The sequence below is a fragment of the Sycon ciliatum genome, chromosome 13 (genome assembly GCF_964019385.1).
Source record: "Sycon ciliatum chromosome 13, ocSycCili1.1, whole genome shotgun sequence".
Classification (NCBI taxonomy): domain Eukaryota; kingdom Metazoa; phylum Porifera; class Calcarea; order Leucosolenida; family Sycettidae; genus Sycon; species Sycon ciliatum.
The window spans coordinates 23,453,061-23,466,969 of record NC_088655.1 but is presented as its reverse complement, the minus strand read 5'-3'; the positions used below and the strand labels follow the sequence as shown (position 1 = coordinate 23,466,969).

Here is a 13,909-nt window from a genome sequence, read left to right as displayed (position 1 = left end):
GACTTTTCCCTACCCTTTCATGAACCAAATGTGTCTTGGGCTAACGGCAATGACTCAACTCACATAAAATTGAAGAATTTGTATACTGTAAAACATGTAATTTGAGGTGCATTAAAATTTCGGTGGCAGGGACCTGCCAGGTTTCAGGTGTAATTTTGAATTAGGTGACCAGCTTTCGATTCCCATAGAGTGCATACTCTAGGGCTTGGTTTCTCTACCGAAATCACCGAAATTAAAGTTACACCGAAAATTACATGTTTTACAGTATTCGAACTTGGATGTTGAGCCAAGTCAATGGTGGATAAAGGACACAATGTTGCGAGTTATGACCGTAAGTGGGACATAGCTCGCGGTCATCTTCGCTGTGTTTTCCTTCCCCTCTTTGGAACTTTCCTAACCTGAGCCTCCCAAGTTGGAAGGTCACGTAGTTGTTGGCTTGCGCCTCGTAGGTGTGTTGGAGCTAGGTTTCAGGTCGTTGAATGTCTCAGTACTCTTTGTCAGTTTTGTGCCCTTTGGGCCTCTTCTGACCAAAACCGATCGTTTCGTATAAATATTGTCATGCAGTGTGTTGTTTATTATCGCTGGTATGGTTCTTCTGAGGCACGGAAATGGACTTCTTTAGAAGAGAATAATATTGACACTTTACCAAGTTAGGAAAGGTGTTTGCTCCCTTCGTATATAATCATCACCGAAGTTGCCGCTACTATCTACTATCCAATGAAATCGGAATGATAACTATACAATCAGATAAATTTATAGAAAAGAAAAAGGACCAAGGAACTACAAGTTACGCTATAATGTCCACTACACCACCAGTTGGTCCTTTTTTCTCTTCTATAAATTGATCCTTGGCTCTCCATCCGAGTCCATACAATCAGATCGTGCAACAATTGGGCACGCAAAAACGGAACAGTGAGACCTTCAACAGCAGATGAAAAACAAGAACACATCTCCAACATGCAAACTAACAACCTTCATACTTGGTAAGTTGAGTCTAGAACATAGGCATTGGTAGATTTTCCTCTGAGACAGCTATTTGATGTACCTTATATGTTTTTCTCTTACTACAGGTGACCCCTAGTGAAAAAGCCGCTGCAACTAGGTACATCAAGCACTCTCTGGAGCTGAAGCAACTCTCAATGAGGGCAACACCTCTGCATTACAATATGCTCCTCGGATAACGGCATGAACAATCATGTTGCAGCTAGCTGCTGATTCATGACATGCAAACGCCCGCCCTTCTCACACCACCGCCCGTGTCAACATACCATTCACCACCACAGAGAAGGTAGCTGAATTTGATCCCGCAGCATTTGAAGCTGTGACTGTGTATGTGCCGGCATCTGGTCTTCCAAGAGTTAGGATAGTCACACTGCGGCGATTAGCAGAGAATGTGTACTTCGAGGTTGATGAAGATGGAAGCACACCCATTGGTCCTTCCCAGGTAATCTAGAGAGCAATATACAGAAGGAAGACAGCTGACCACCTCACACATTGGTACAAAATTGCTACAGTTTCAAGACATCTGTATCATGTGCAACAGAAGACTGCAGTGTTGGATATTAGAGTCCATAGCATACATTAAATCAACCTGAAGTGTACAGGAGGGCTGAGGAGACCTTTCCTGCTTCATACAAGATGCTTATACTAATCACCCAAGCCCCCCCCCCCCCCTTCACCCTCACTCACCCACTGAAACGTGTACTGTACTTTGGTATGCATATTGAGTTGAATTGACTATAAGTCCAATTTGTAGGACAAGACGAGTCATTTCCAATATACAATGCTTTACCCCTTTCCAGCTTTATGACAAGAAAACTCGTCATGTAGACCCCATCGCGTCTAGGATATGACGAGTCATGCTGTATATGCAGATGCCGTACACAATGGATAGACCATTGTACAGTTTTCAATATGGAACGAAAATATTGCATTGCCATGACCAATGGCGTATTTAAACGGTATTGGAGAGGGCTTTCCAGAGGTGTGTTTGGTGTTGCGATACTAGTACCTCACAAAATTATTGAGCGGTGACAAATTTAACGCACCCTTCAAGAACTGAACCTATATCAGAGTTTCCGTCGAGCTACTTTTGCGACTTTCAATCTATTCAAGGCGATTTACCCAGCAGGTGTATAGCCCAGCATGACGAATGAATCGCTTAAATCTCACGAGTCCTTTGCAGTTTCAATTGTAGTTCTACATTGAGTTGAAGGCCTTTTAGGTAATTCTTGCATTATTCGTTCGTTCTTCGAGAATTTAATAATACGATAAAGCAGTCAAAGCCGTTGTAAATGTCGATTCAGCTTGTCCTATCGCGATAATTCTTACAGGGTTGATGTGGTACATGCAGCTAGGCCGCCCACCTAAGTATACAAGAATATAGCGGGAATTTCCGCACCAAACACTTTCGTTCCCTTCTCATCGTCGTCTCTTGCCGGGAATAAAGCGAAATAATAAGTTATTAAGTAAGTAAGCAAATAAGATACCTTATCAAACTGCTCTCTTAGCCACGGAAAAACTTACACCATGATCCAAGCAAGTGGTCTTTTTGCTACAAAATTTCCAACATGTCAATCAACTGGAAATTTACGGAGAAGAGACCGTTTGCTTTGATGAAGGTTAAGGGCCTCGATGAAGTGGTTGCAAAAATGTCGTCTTATCCACTTCACTTTATTCCTGTAAGAGCTTATTAAAGGGGAAGTAAACCCTAAAATCAAATTTTCGCCAGTTGTAGTCTTCCGGGTGCTGAGTCGAATGGTCTTGGTCCGAGGACGCTGAGACGCTCCCTTCCTCCTTTATTCCCAATCGAACTCGCGCACTTCCACCGAAACTGGGTGACTGCGCCCTACTAGATAGGGAGTTGTATGGAAAAAGTCACGAAAAACGCCGTTTCGTTCTTATAAAAGCACGGATGACCGCGATTGGTCCATATGTTGTAGTCTTGTGGCCGCTGAGTCGACTGGTTTTGGTCCGAAAAGGCTGCGATGCAGCGTTCGGCCCTTATTGCCAATCGAACATGGTTGAGTGAGCGGTCACGTGCTCATGCGTACACCAGTCGCCTGGTCACCGTGCCTGCAGTGTACAATTTTCACATCAAGATTCAACTCAAAGGTTCAAAGCAGGGAGTCGTAAGAGGCTTTTACGACTTCCTGGTTCAAAGGTTCAACTCGAGTGACATAAACGGGCCCAAACCGGCTGTAAATGAGCATGTGACCGCTTACTCAACCGTGTTCGATTGGGTATAAGGGCGGAATGCTGCATCGCAGCCTTTTCGGACCAAAACTAGTCGACTCAGCGGCCAAAAGACTACAACATATGGACCAATCGCGGTCATCCGCGCTTTTATAAGAACGAAACGGCGTTTTTAGTGACTTTTTCCATACAAATCCCTATCTAGCAGCGCGCAGTCACCCAGTTTCGGTGGAAGTGCGCGAGTTCGATTGGGAATAAAGGAGGAAAGGAGCGTCTCAGCTTCCTCGAACCCAGACCATTCGACTCAGCACCCCGAAGACTACAACTGGTGAACATTTGATTTTAGGGTATACTTCCCCTTTAATACGGATGGTGAGCCAATTATATTATGGTGCCGCAATGCGTAGCTCGTGCTCTTCTTCGTTGCGCTTTCCTTCCCCTCTTGGACCTCTCCATGAGCCTTCCAAGTTGGAAAGTTGTTGGTTTGCGCCTTGGAGAAGTGTTGAGGTGTCAGGTCGCCGAATGTCTCAGTACTCCTTTGTCAGTTTTGTGCCATTTTGTCGCACTCGCTGACTGTATAAGATCTGGTTACGTTGGTGGACAGTTAGTCATAACTCGTAACATTTCGTCCTCCTTTTTCACCAGCTTAGTAATAGTCCAGGAAGACTGGGTGCTGTGTTGGTATAGTGAAATAGTTGTCAGTCGCGCTTGGATCTTGTTAAGCAATCGGGAATCACCCCCCCCCCCCCCCACATCACATGTCACTATCTTTAAAATTCTATTATTTTTATAATACTAAACTCAATCGCGTAGCATGTGCACACAACGCTAATGTGGGTTGAGCAACCCCAGAGATGAGGGCGATACCCAGCCATCGCAAAAGATAATGCTGAAAACAATTGGTGCAAGCGATATTTGTTGTTAACCCTTTGCATGCTGAGCCCCTTTTCTCCAATCCACTGGCCGTACAGCGCACTGACTCTCTTGGTGGAGTATGCACTCACAGCTCCGAACGAAATTTATTCTGATTTTACTCAACCTTGATGGATTTTCATCGTCCTGGGCTCGTTGGAAAGATCAGGACCAAGCGAATCCATCCTGGCAGCTCTCAGCTCCATAGACACATCAGGGCCACATCCAGGTCCTCTCCGAATTACTCCACCGTGCCTCGGAACGGCACAACAACTCAATTTCACATTCTTGTTCGGCTTCTTGCCCAAATTCAACAGATTTTCACAATTCAAACTGCGCTGCAAAGCTCAGATCCAAGCGCTTCATTTGATGTCCATCACGCATGCGCCGTGCCAAAAGGGAAATCCCCTGGCACGCTCTGCAACAAAAAGAAGTTATGAACAAAAAAATTCGCGTTCACTCTGGGCCGTGATTTCCGTGTTCATCTTGTCGCCGCTCAATGAATTCTTATCCTATCGCGAAGAACTTTATACCCCCGGAAAGATGAGGTGAAGATCTTTCCAACGGTGTATTGATTGTCGCGATGCGTTTATGTTTGACGAAGTTACGAAAGTTTGTACACTGGTCTATGCACTGCGATACAGCGCGCGTTCACTCTGGGCCGTGATTTCCGTGTTCATCTTGTCGCCGCTCAATGAATTCTTATCCTATCGCGAAGAACTTTATACCCCCGGAAAGATGAGGTGAAGATCTTTCCAACGGTGTATTGATTGTCGCGATGCGTTTATGTTTGACGAAGTTACGAAAGTTTGTACACTGGTCTATGCACTGCGATACAGCGCGCGTTCACTCTGGGCCGTGATTTCCGTGTTCATCTTGTCGCCGCTCAATGCATTCTTATCCTATCGCGAAGAACTTTATATCCCCGGAAAGATGAGGTGAAGATCTTTCCAACGGTGTATTGATTGTCGCGATGCGTTTATGTTTGACGAAGTTACGAAAGTTTGTACACTGGTCTATGCACTGCGATAGAGCGCGCGAACTTTTTGCGAGTTAACTCGTACGTAGTGGATCAGGTCATGCATAAAGTGCGAGTTAACTCGTACTCAGCACGCAAAGGGTTAAAGATGATACAATACGCAGTTAACCTCTTTAGCACGACGCTACCTGAGCGCGCCCCACGTCAACACCTGTAAAAGTCGCATTTTCCCATGAAAGTACTAGCTGCTCAAGGATCGATAACTTTACCTTCCCTTGGACGAATTCCACGATCTTGAGCTTCCTGGAAAGGTCGTGAGACGAGGGACAAACTGGTATCAAACCCAGCTCGGAGCGAAACCAAAACCCCGTGCTACAGTCTGGCAAACTTCATCCACGCGCTCGACAGACTTGAGCACGGCCAAAACTAATCAAGCTCAAATATTCAGCTGCCATTTCGGTCTCCTTGCTCGTATCGAGCTCAAATTTTTTGTGAGGACTCACGGGATCCACTACCATCATTTGAATCTTGTTTCCATGGCAGCAGGTAGCGCAAAAAGGATCCATGATGGAAAATACGCGTTCTGCAGACTGCGCAAAAAAATCGAGTTGAAATTTGCCGTGTCGAGTCGCATATCTCAACAACCGGTAGTCGAATCGCTTCGGCGATTGTTTCTATCGCCAGCTGAGAGTTTTCTCTTGCAGATACATGTTTCGATTGTGAGAATCGACCAAGTATTGAGTGAGTTGCGATAGTTTGAACAAGTCACTATGGACTCAACATAGACCCCACGACTATGAGATGCAGGTTCACTGTACAGTGTACAGCGCGCGTCGTACTAGTACGACGGCCGTGGGGCATGCAACTCATGTGCGTCGTACTAGTACGACGCTCGCGCTAAAGGGGTTAAGAAGGGAAGTTAACTCACATCGTTGCCGACAACGTCTGGAACCACAGGAGACTGAATAGTGAAGGCCAAAACGACTTGTGAGTTTTCCAGCTGTGTGAAACTTTGAGTTGCAACTTGCAAGGTGGGTTTCACTACATATGACAACACCGAGATAAGAAGCATCAAGGAAGAATGGAGGGCAGTCAGAGTGAAGTTAATTGACATGATGCAAACATTTTTTCATTAGCTGAATTGTATTCTAAGTTCAGGAGCTGAATACATTGCATAACTAAACATGGCTACACAGTAGGCGACTTCCACTCTTCAACCAGTAGTGAATACCCGGGCTGTACCTTCCACTCCTCAACCAGTACTCAATACCCGGTCCGTACCTTCCACTCCTCAAACAGCACTCAATACCTGGGCCGTACCTTCCACTCCTCATCCAGCAGTGAATACCCGGGCCGTACCTTCCACTCCTCAACCAGCACTCAATACCCGGTCCGTACCTTCCACTCCTCAACCAGCAGTGAATACCCGGACATTACCGCTTGCATGTCTTTATCTCTATACATTTCCTCATATAATTTTCTTCATCTTTCTGTGAGAACCGGACCTATAGGCCGGTAAGAAGGCAATCATGCCTGTGCAATTGGTGAAGTAAAATAAAAGTCAACAACAACAACATTGCTTGCATGTCTTTATCTCTATACATTTCCTCATATAATTTTCTTCATCTTTCTGTGAGAACCGGACCTATAGGCCGGTAAGAAGGCAATCATGCCTGTGCAATTGGTGAAGTAAAATAAAAGTCAACAACAACAACAACAACAACATTCCACTGCTCAGTGTTTAAAGTACGGCCTATACCCAGGAAAATACTATACATGTGCATCCAATGTATGGGCCTCACCACACACAGAGTACTTCTTTCAGTTTGAAAACTTATGAATTCCCATATCGTACTTCCCCACAAATAAGCGCATGCGCTTATAAGCGAAAATGCGCTGCAACACGGATTTTTGGCTGTGTAAACATGTTCGGGTAGCAGCCTGTTTGTTTGTTTGTTTATTTAGAGTCGAAGAACAAACAGGCAAATTTGCCTAATTACATGATGTCGACTAAAAAGGAGAATAAATTATAAAAGGCCAATGAAGGTAATGACACTGAGTAGAGTGGGTAGTAAAGTATTACTTTGTTAAAGCCAGTTAGGCCAGTAAAGGAAATAATAATACAGCGGGCAGTGGCATTACTGAAAAGCAGCATGTGCTGGGAGGGATCGCATGAATCGGTGGTACTGTGGGATTTTCCTGATGTCGGGCTGGAGCCTGTTCCACAGTGATACACATTGGAATGAGGCAGAATGCCTATTCACATATGTGTAGTAAAGGTTTGTCTGTGAATCTGGGGAGTGAAATTAGATATTTTTGAAAGGCACACTGGGACTGTCGCGCGGTTGATCGCGCACCTGTGCGCTAAACCATGTAGGAATCCATGGATGCCATGGTAGGGCTCAAAGGGTTACCGACTTTGAAGAATGGTACGAAAGGTCAAATCGAAATTTCCAGTGGCTTCTGCGCTTCATGTACTATGCCCATCTGCAACGATTTGTAAACGGCTAGCACGCGCATTTTCTTTACCTCAAGCCTGAATTCAAATCCCAAACCATACCTCTTGTCATTACCCCCACATGCAACTCCTCAGATTGCCCATAGCAGTACACATTCTCAATCCGCCTCTGCTAGTGCTGCTTTCTATTCAACATAAGCGAATTCCCGTTGCTGTAACTACTTTTAAAAGTCTCTCACTGGACACTGGCAATCGTGAGAATAAATATTTCAAACAACAGCGTTCCTCGCTATTTCTCCTCTTGAACAGTGTATATCTCTTATTGGCCACTGGCTATCATGAGAATACAAATTCGAAACAGCAACCTACAATGGGTACAGCACGGGTGGGCAGTATGCAGATAGTTGCTGGCGTTCAAATAGTGAACATCAGTTTCCCCCATATTTGAGCCCCAGCCAGCAGAAACCTGAACATGTGTAATTTTTCAAAAATTATTTTTTCGCTCGAAATTGATTCTACACTATTAATCATTCAAGTTATCAAGTTTGGTGACAATCTGATGAGCAAAAGCATGGAAAATAGAGTTTGAAGTCACACAGGTCAAGATTCGGTACAGTTGGCGCAGCATCCATGCCCAGTAACTCCATGCAAGTTGATCCTACAGTTTCTGATTGTAATGTGGGACAGGTACATGTAAGTAAATATAATGCAAGTCAGGCTTGCCCTCTTGGTGCGGCAGGCATGAGTAGTTCAGAAGTGTGACGATATTCCGTATACACCACTACCTTCTTTACAACACCAGAGTGCAAAACGATGATTGGTGGCTGGCCTTCCAAATTGTGTTCAGGGACCTCTGTGCTGGCAGTTTGAGCGTTGTCCCAAAGCTTGCCATACTGATAGATGTACTGACCAATACCACTGACATCCACTCCCTTGCACACTTTCACTCAGACCATGATTTCAGCATACCGTAATTGTATTTCAATGATATGAGCGAATATTCGCGTTTTGTAGCACGTGAAGATGTTGCCCCAAAGCGTTCAGCCGGTTTGACTTTTTAGGGATCGCCTTTTTCAGCACAGGCAGCAGCCAGCTTGGCGTCGTCTGGCAAGGTAGAGTACTGATAATACTACGCTCTGTTTTGTGCCGTGAGAAGCCCTCCATCAGTGTCTGCAACATCATTGGTGTCGATGTAGAAATACGGATCGCTCAGCGGGTCGACATTCAGCTTCTCCTCGCAGTCGATATTACTCCAGCACTGACTATCGTCGCCATCAGTATCCAGTGTCGATTTTATGAGGGCTCTTCATTGCTATGCATATGAGACTTGCCACTGCTGGACAAACTCAGCGAGGTCGCCACCAAAGAAATAATTCCGATCGCGAACTAACTTTCAGCGCCGCTTCGTACAGGGAGTCTCATGCTGACAACTCTGGACCTAAGGCTAAGTCCTTGTCGCGACACCTGTCGCCATCGCTGTGTCTAAACTCAACCTCCGTGTGACGAGCTCTCCTCTAGCGCTAAAATCAATTGACCAGAGACATTTGAAGACACTCGAAACTCCTTTGACAACAAAGACACCCACTCGATCGAAAAAGAATCTTCAAAAGCCAGCTCACTGCGCGTCCCAAACTTTGACGTCACATTTTGATGATTGATATCAAGTACACAAGTGCTGGTTTTCGCTGGCCGGGGCTCATTTCTTTCTGAACTGTGCATACTAGAAGAAGAAGTAAAAGATTATCATCCAGCCGCATTGAATACAAACGCTAGGATACTTATTTAGACAGTAACACAGGATACAGAAACGAGAGAGCTTGGAAGCTCAGGGCCCTGCGCTATGCTTTGTTGCCTAGCTCATCGTGCATGTTGTTCGAACTGATGGAAATGCTTTTTCCTTTGATTAGCTACATCATTATATTGCAAAAACGTTTCAATGAGATACTGAAGTAACGTCTTCTGCATAGCTATGGGACCGGCGCTGACTCTGCCGATCACGGGCGTTCTGGAGTCGACGGGATGTCTGCCCTGACGTTTCCTGGGACCGGCGCTGACTCTGCCGATCACGGGCGTTCTTCTTCTTCTCATTATTATTATTATTATACTTACGGCAACTAACATCCACTCTGATTGCATTTACTCGTCTCCCTACTTCGTTTTTCTTTCCAGAAAATCTCCCCATACAGCAGGGAGACGTTTACGTAATATGACTCCCTGCTATACATCTACATGACTGTATATACGTTATAATTATTATGCTATCGGCCTACATGCGATTCCCGGGCTGGTCGACAGGCGGCCCAGCCAGCCTGCTAGTGGGATCTCGGCCTTGCACACAAATCCACACAAAATGTTAATACACTGAATGCATTCCCCCGATACACTTCGCATATATACTCATTCTCTTGATGGTACCGTACTCTTGATGGTACGGGACAGGTACGGGATAGCGCCAGGCATGTCGATGGCACAAACAAACAAAAGTATTGTGGCCAGCTGTCTTTGCTGGTACGGTACAGTACGGGACAGATACGGGATAGCGCCAGGCATGACACAAACAAACAAACAAACAAACACCAAATTAAAGCTGTGTGGACCCTGGCTAGCGCCAGACGTTACTGAAGAAACGTCTTCTGCATAGCTACGGGAATAAAGGTGATTCTGGCATTGCTTCTACCGGGTACTTTGTGTGTTTACAATCCTGAGCACTCCCTTCCCTACATTGGTCACAGAGAGGTTTGGATAAGAGAGTCTCTACTGCATAGCCAAGGCCATCATGTGATTGCATAAGAAAATGGGCCGGATCAGCACCTCTACGCAATGCCTCACGTGCAGCTTAGTTCCAATAGTAATTAAATGGGTTTCGGAAAGTGAACATCCCTTAATTACTTTATCACCGAATGTTACTTTACCTTGCACAATGACACTGACGCTAGCTGTACTGAAGCGGATACCTATGGGTGTCACATCGATTTCTGACCTGCAGATGTAAGTCCCTCTGTTGCTGTATTGAGCATTGGCAATGGTCAGAGTATTGTGGTTAACATGAAGCAAGGTTGCCATGTCGTAAGCTGCATACAAGTAGATTAGGATATAGCAAAGAAGAACCAAAAAAAGGATATAAGCTCCTAACTTGAGTCGCGCACGGACTTCGCGCGCCCGCGAATATTTGAATGTTCAAACCTTCGACCTAGATTCTATCCGATCGATTATTCGTTGACGTCCAAGAGATCGAGGATACTCAAATAATCGATTATTCGGTACATCACTAGTATTTAAGCTTGTCTCCAACCTTGTGGAGACTGGTGCTTCAGCTAATCGTTTTCCCTGTTGTCATAGTTTCCAGTCAGCCAAAGACCATGCAATTTCAGGGAATGGATTCCACTGTCATCCACAGCACACTAGAAGTCTATCGAATTTTGACTTGTTAACCCCGCAAAAAGGCACCGATCCTAAAACGTTCAATGAACTTCTTGGATATTCTGAATGGGAGCTGTGAATCAAGTGTCAAGTCTGCGGTTAAAGCACAAGCTGCAGTGTTGGAAGTAACCAAATTTATTAGCATATGACAGCTGCGGGACACTGCTGCCTGGGCTCTTAAGACCAGCGAAAACGGGTAATTTTTTACTGAAAACACACCTCACCTTAAAGTCCGTAACTCTGGCATCCATTCTCCAAACATCTGAGTCTATTTCTATTTTCATTTGCAAGCGGCGCACAGGACCTCCCTGTACGCATTACGTAGGGCTTTGTTCGTATCGTGAACTGCAATAACAAAATGTTTAGATGGTGCTGAGGCGAGTGTAGCGCTAGAGTGTCCCTGCAGCCGGCCTAATCAATTTGTTGCCATAGTCGATTTTATGCACTATAGCAGCAGGAAGTTTTATTCACCACGAGTACCGAGCCAGAAATACGTGCTTATAGAAGAAAACACATGGGAACGAGATATGAAGCAACTATCCACTATCCAGTCGTGGATAACTGCTCCATAACTTGCTCCCATGTGTTTTTCTTCAATATTTTATCAATCATCATTATTTTATCAACATCCTAGTGTTTCCGCACCCATTAGAGCGAGGAGTACTGTAAGACCAGATACTTCACCTCTTTAGCACGACACTCACTGCCTGAACGCGACTCACGTCAACACCTGTAAAAGTCGCATTTTCCCATGAAAAAACTAGCTTCCTGGAAACGTCTTGAGACGAGGAACTTAATGGTGTCAAACTCAGCTCGGAGCGAAACCAAAACCCCGTGTTATGGTCTGGTAAACTTCATCCACACGCTCGACAGACTTGAGCACGGCCAAGACTAGAAGAGCTCAAATATGTAGCTGCCATTTCGGTCTCCTTGCTCGTATTGAGTTCAATTTTTTGTGATGACTCACGAGATACACTAACATCATTTGAATCTGGTTTCCATGGCAGCGCAGGTAACACAAAAATGATCCAAAATGAAAAATACGCGTTCTGCAGACGGCGCAAAATATCTACTTGAAATTTGCCATGTCGAGTCGCATAGCTCTACAACCGGTGATCGGAGCCGTTCGCGGTTTGTTTCTATTGCAAGCTGAGAGTTTTCTCTTGCAGATCCAGGTTTTGATTGTGAGAATCAACCAAGTATTAACTGAGTTACGATAGTTTGAACGAGCCACTAGGACTCAATATGGATCCCACGAGTATGAGATGCAGGTTCACTGTACAACGTCGTACTAGTATGACGGCCGTGGGACACGCAACTCGTGTGCGTCGTGCAAGTACAACACGGTGGAATTGGTCTGAGCAATGATAACTAACTAGAAGGGGGGAGGGGGGACACTATTATTCGTGTAGGGGGTATAGAGGTGGCATTCAAAGTTTGCCTTGGTAACATACTACTCATCTCTCTCATGAAACTCTCGGATTTACGTCGCCTATTCGCTGGCGTATTCAACCCTGGGTTTTGCCTAAAGTTTTGAAAACACAACAGTTGAAAATACTCTATCAATTACAACTGGCTCATAAGAACAGTCAAAGGCAAGGCGCTGAGAAACTGGGCACATAACAATCGTCATTCCCACTAATTGATCCAGGCTTCCCATTTTCAGCTCCCTCCCTGAAACTGAGGAGTTTTCATTTCAAAACAAATATTACGAGAAAGCTGTTTTCAAACTCACGCGGAGTTGAAGCCATTGACACAGCTCCAGCAGGTAATGGACTGGTATCGAACATCCATGTACTAGTTGGAGCTGGGAATGCCGTTGATGTACAAACAATGCTAAGGGCTGAAGACTCATTGACCGTTAGTACAGCACCATTCGCTGGTGTCGAGATAATCGGAATGACTGGAAGATATCAAACACCACACGGAATATACAGAAGCAGTAGATCAAGCTCCGCAGTGTAGTCACGACTGCATTTCAATTTATGATGTGATGGACATTGTGTTGGTGCTCTAACAATTTATAGAAAGTATTACAAGATGGGCTTAGACTCTTCCCTATCCTTTCATGAACCAAATGCGTCCTGGGCTAACGGCAACGACTCAACTCACATAAAGTTGAAGAATTCGTATATTTGAACTCGGATGTAGATCCAATTCAATGATGGATAAAGGGCACAATGAAAATTTCACAATCAATCTTAGATCGAATCAGAGATTTTGAGCGCAGGTATCTGTGTAAGTTGCTTGGCATCAAATACTACAATGAATGCACAAAAGAGTCAGTTGTGCAGGAAGTCAAAAATGTTATTGGCCCATTCACATGCCTTGATTCAACTGTTAACCCATTGAGGGCTACAGGGCCTTTCATCTGAGGCTCTGAAGAAAATACTAAAAATAGGGCCAATATAAAGCTCCACAACTTCATAGTCTAGGCAACCAGGTTGTTGAACTCTTGTGAAAGGTTGACCAAGGCTATGATCATCACGCTGACCAACTCGATATAGTTCCCAAAAAGAGGAACAAAGTGCTATATGAGACGTAAGTTCTTCCAAATTGCATAAAATACGAAAAAGTCGGCAATTTGAGTTGAATCACGGCACGAAAAAGAAAAAAGAGGCGCCTCGTGTAACAAAGCTGGGTTTGTACCCGCAACCTCTCGTACTGAAGGCAGGAACTGTACCAATCGTCCAGGGACGACTACACACAAGAGGGAAGGCTCAAATCGGCTATTTATCGCCCCTCCCCCCGAGACACACACATCATAGCACCATAGAATGGGGTTGCATTTTTGTTGTTTTTGCCATGTGATTAAGCAATCACGATTGAAACGAGGGTTGCCTGCTGCTCCTCGTTGCTAGTCTTGAAGAAAAAAAATCACGCCCATCTGCTGCTGCTGCTAGCTGCCAATATTGATGCTGTCCCTGCGTTCGCCACCTCCAACT

At 44.9% G+C, this 13,909-nt stretch overlaps 1 protein-coding gene across 2 annotated transcripts in view; it reads right to left on the bottom strand.

Moving 5' to 3' along the window:
- The window catches only part of LOC135829398 (mucin-3B-like), a gene marked incomplete at its 5' end in the record, with an annotated part of 156,468 nt that overhangs the window by 54,412 nt on the left and 88,147 nt on the right, over positions 1–13,909 (bottom strand). For both annotated transcript variants that reach the window (XM_065341805.1, XM_065341806.1), the window contains 4 exon segments: positions 1,269–1,449; positions 6,015–6,127; positions 10,457–10,615; positions 12,700–12,867. In XM_065341805.1, the coding sequence (XP_065197877.1) occupies positions 1,269–1,449; positions 6,015–6,127; positions 10,457–10,615; positions 12,700–12,867 (621 nt within the window).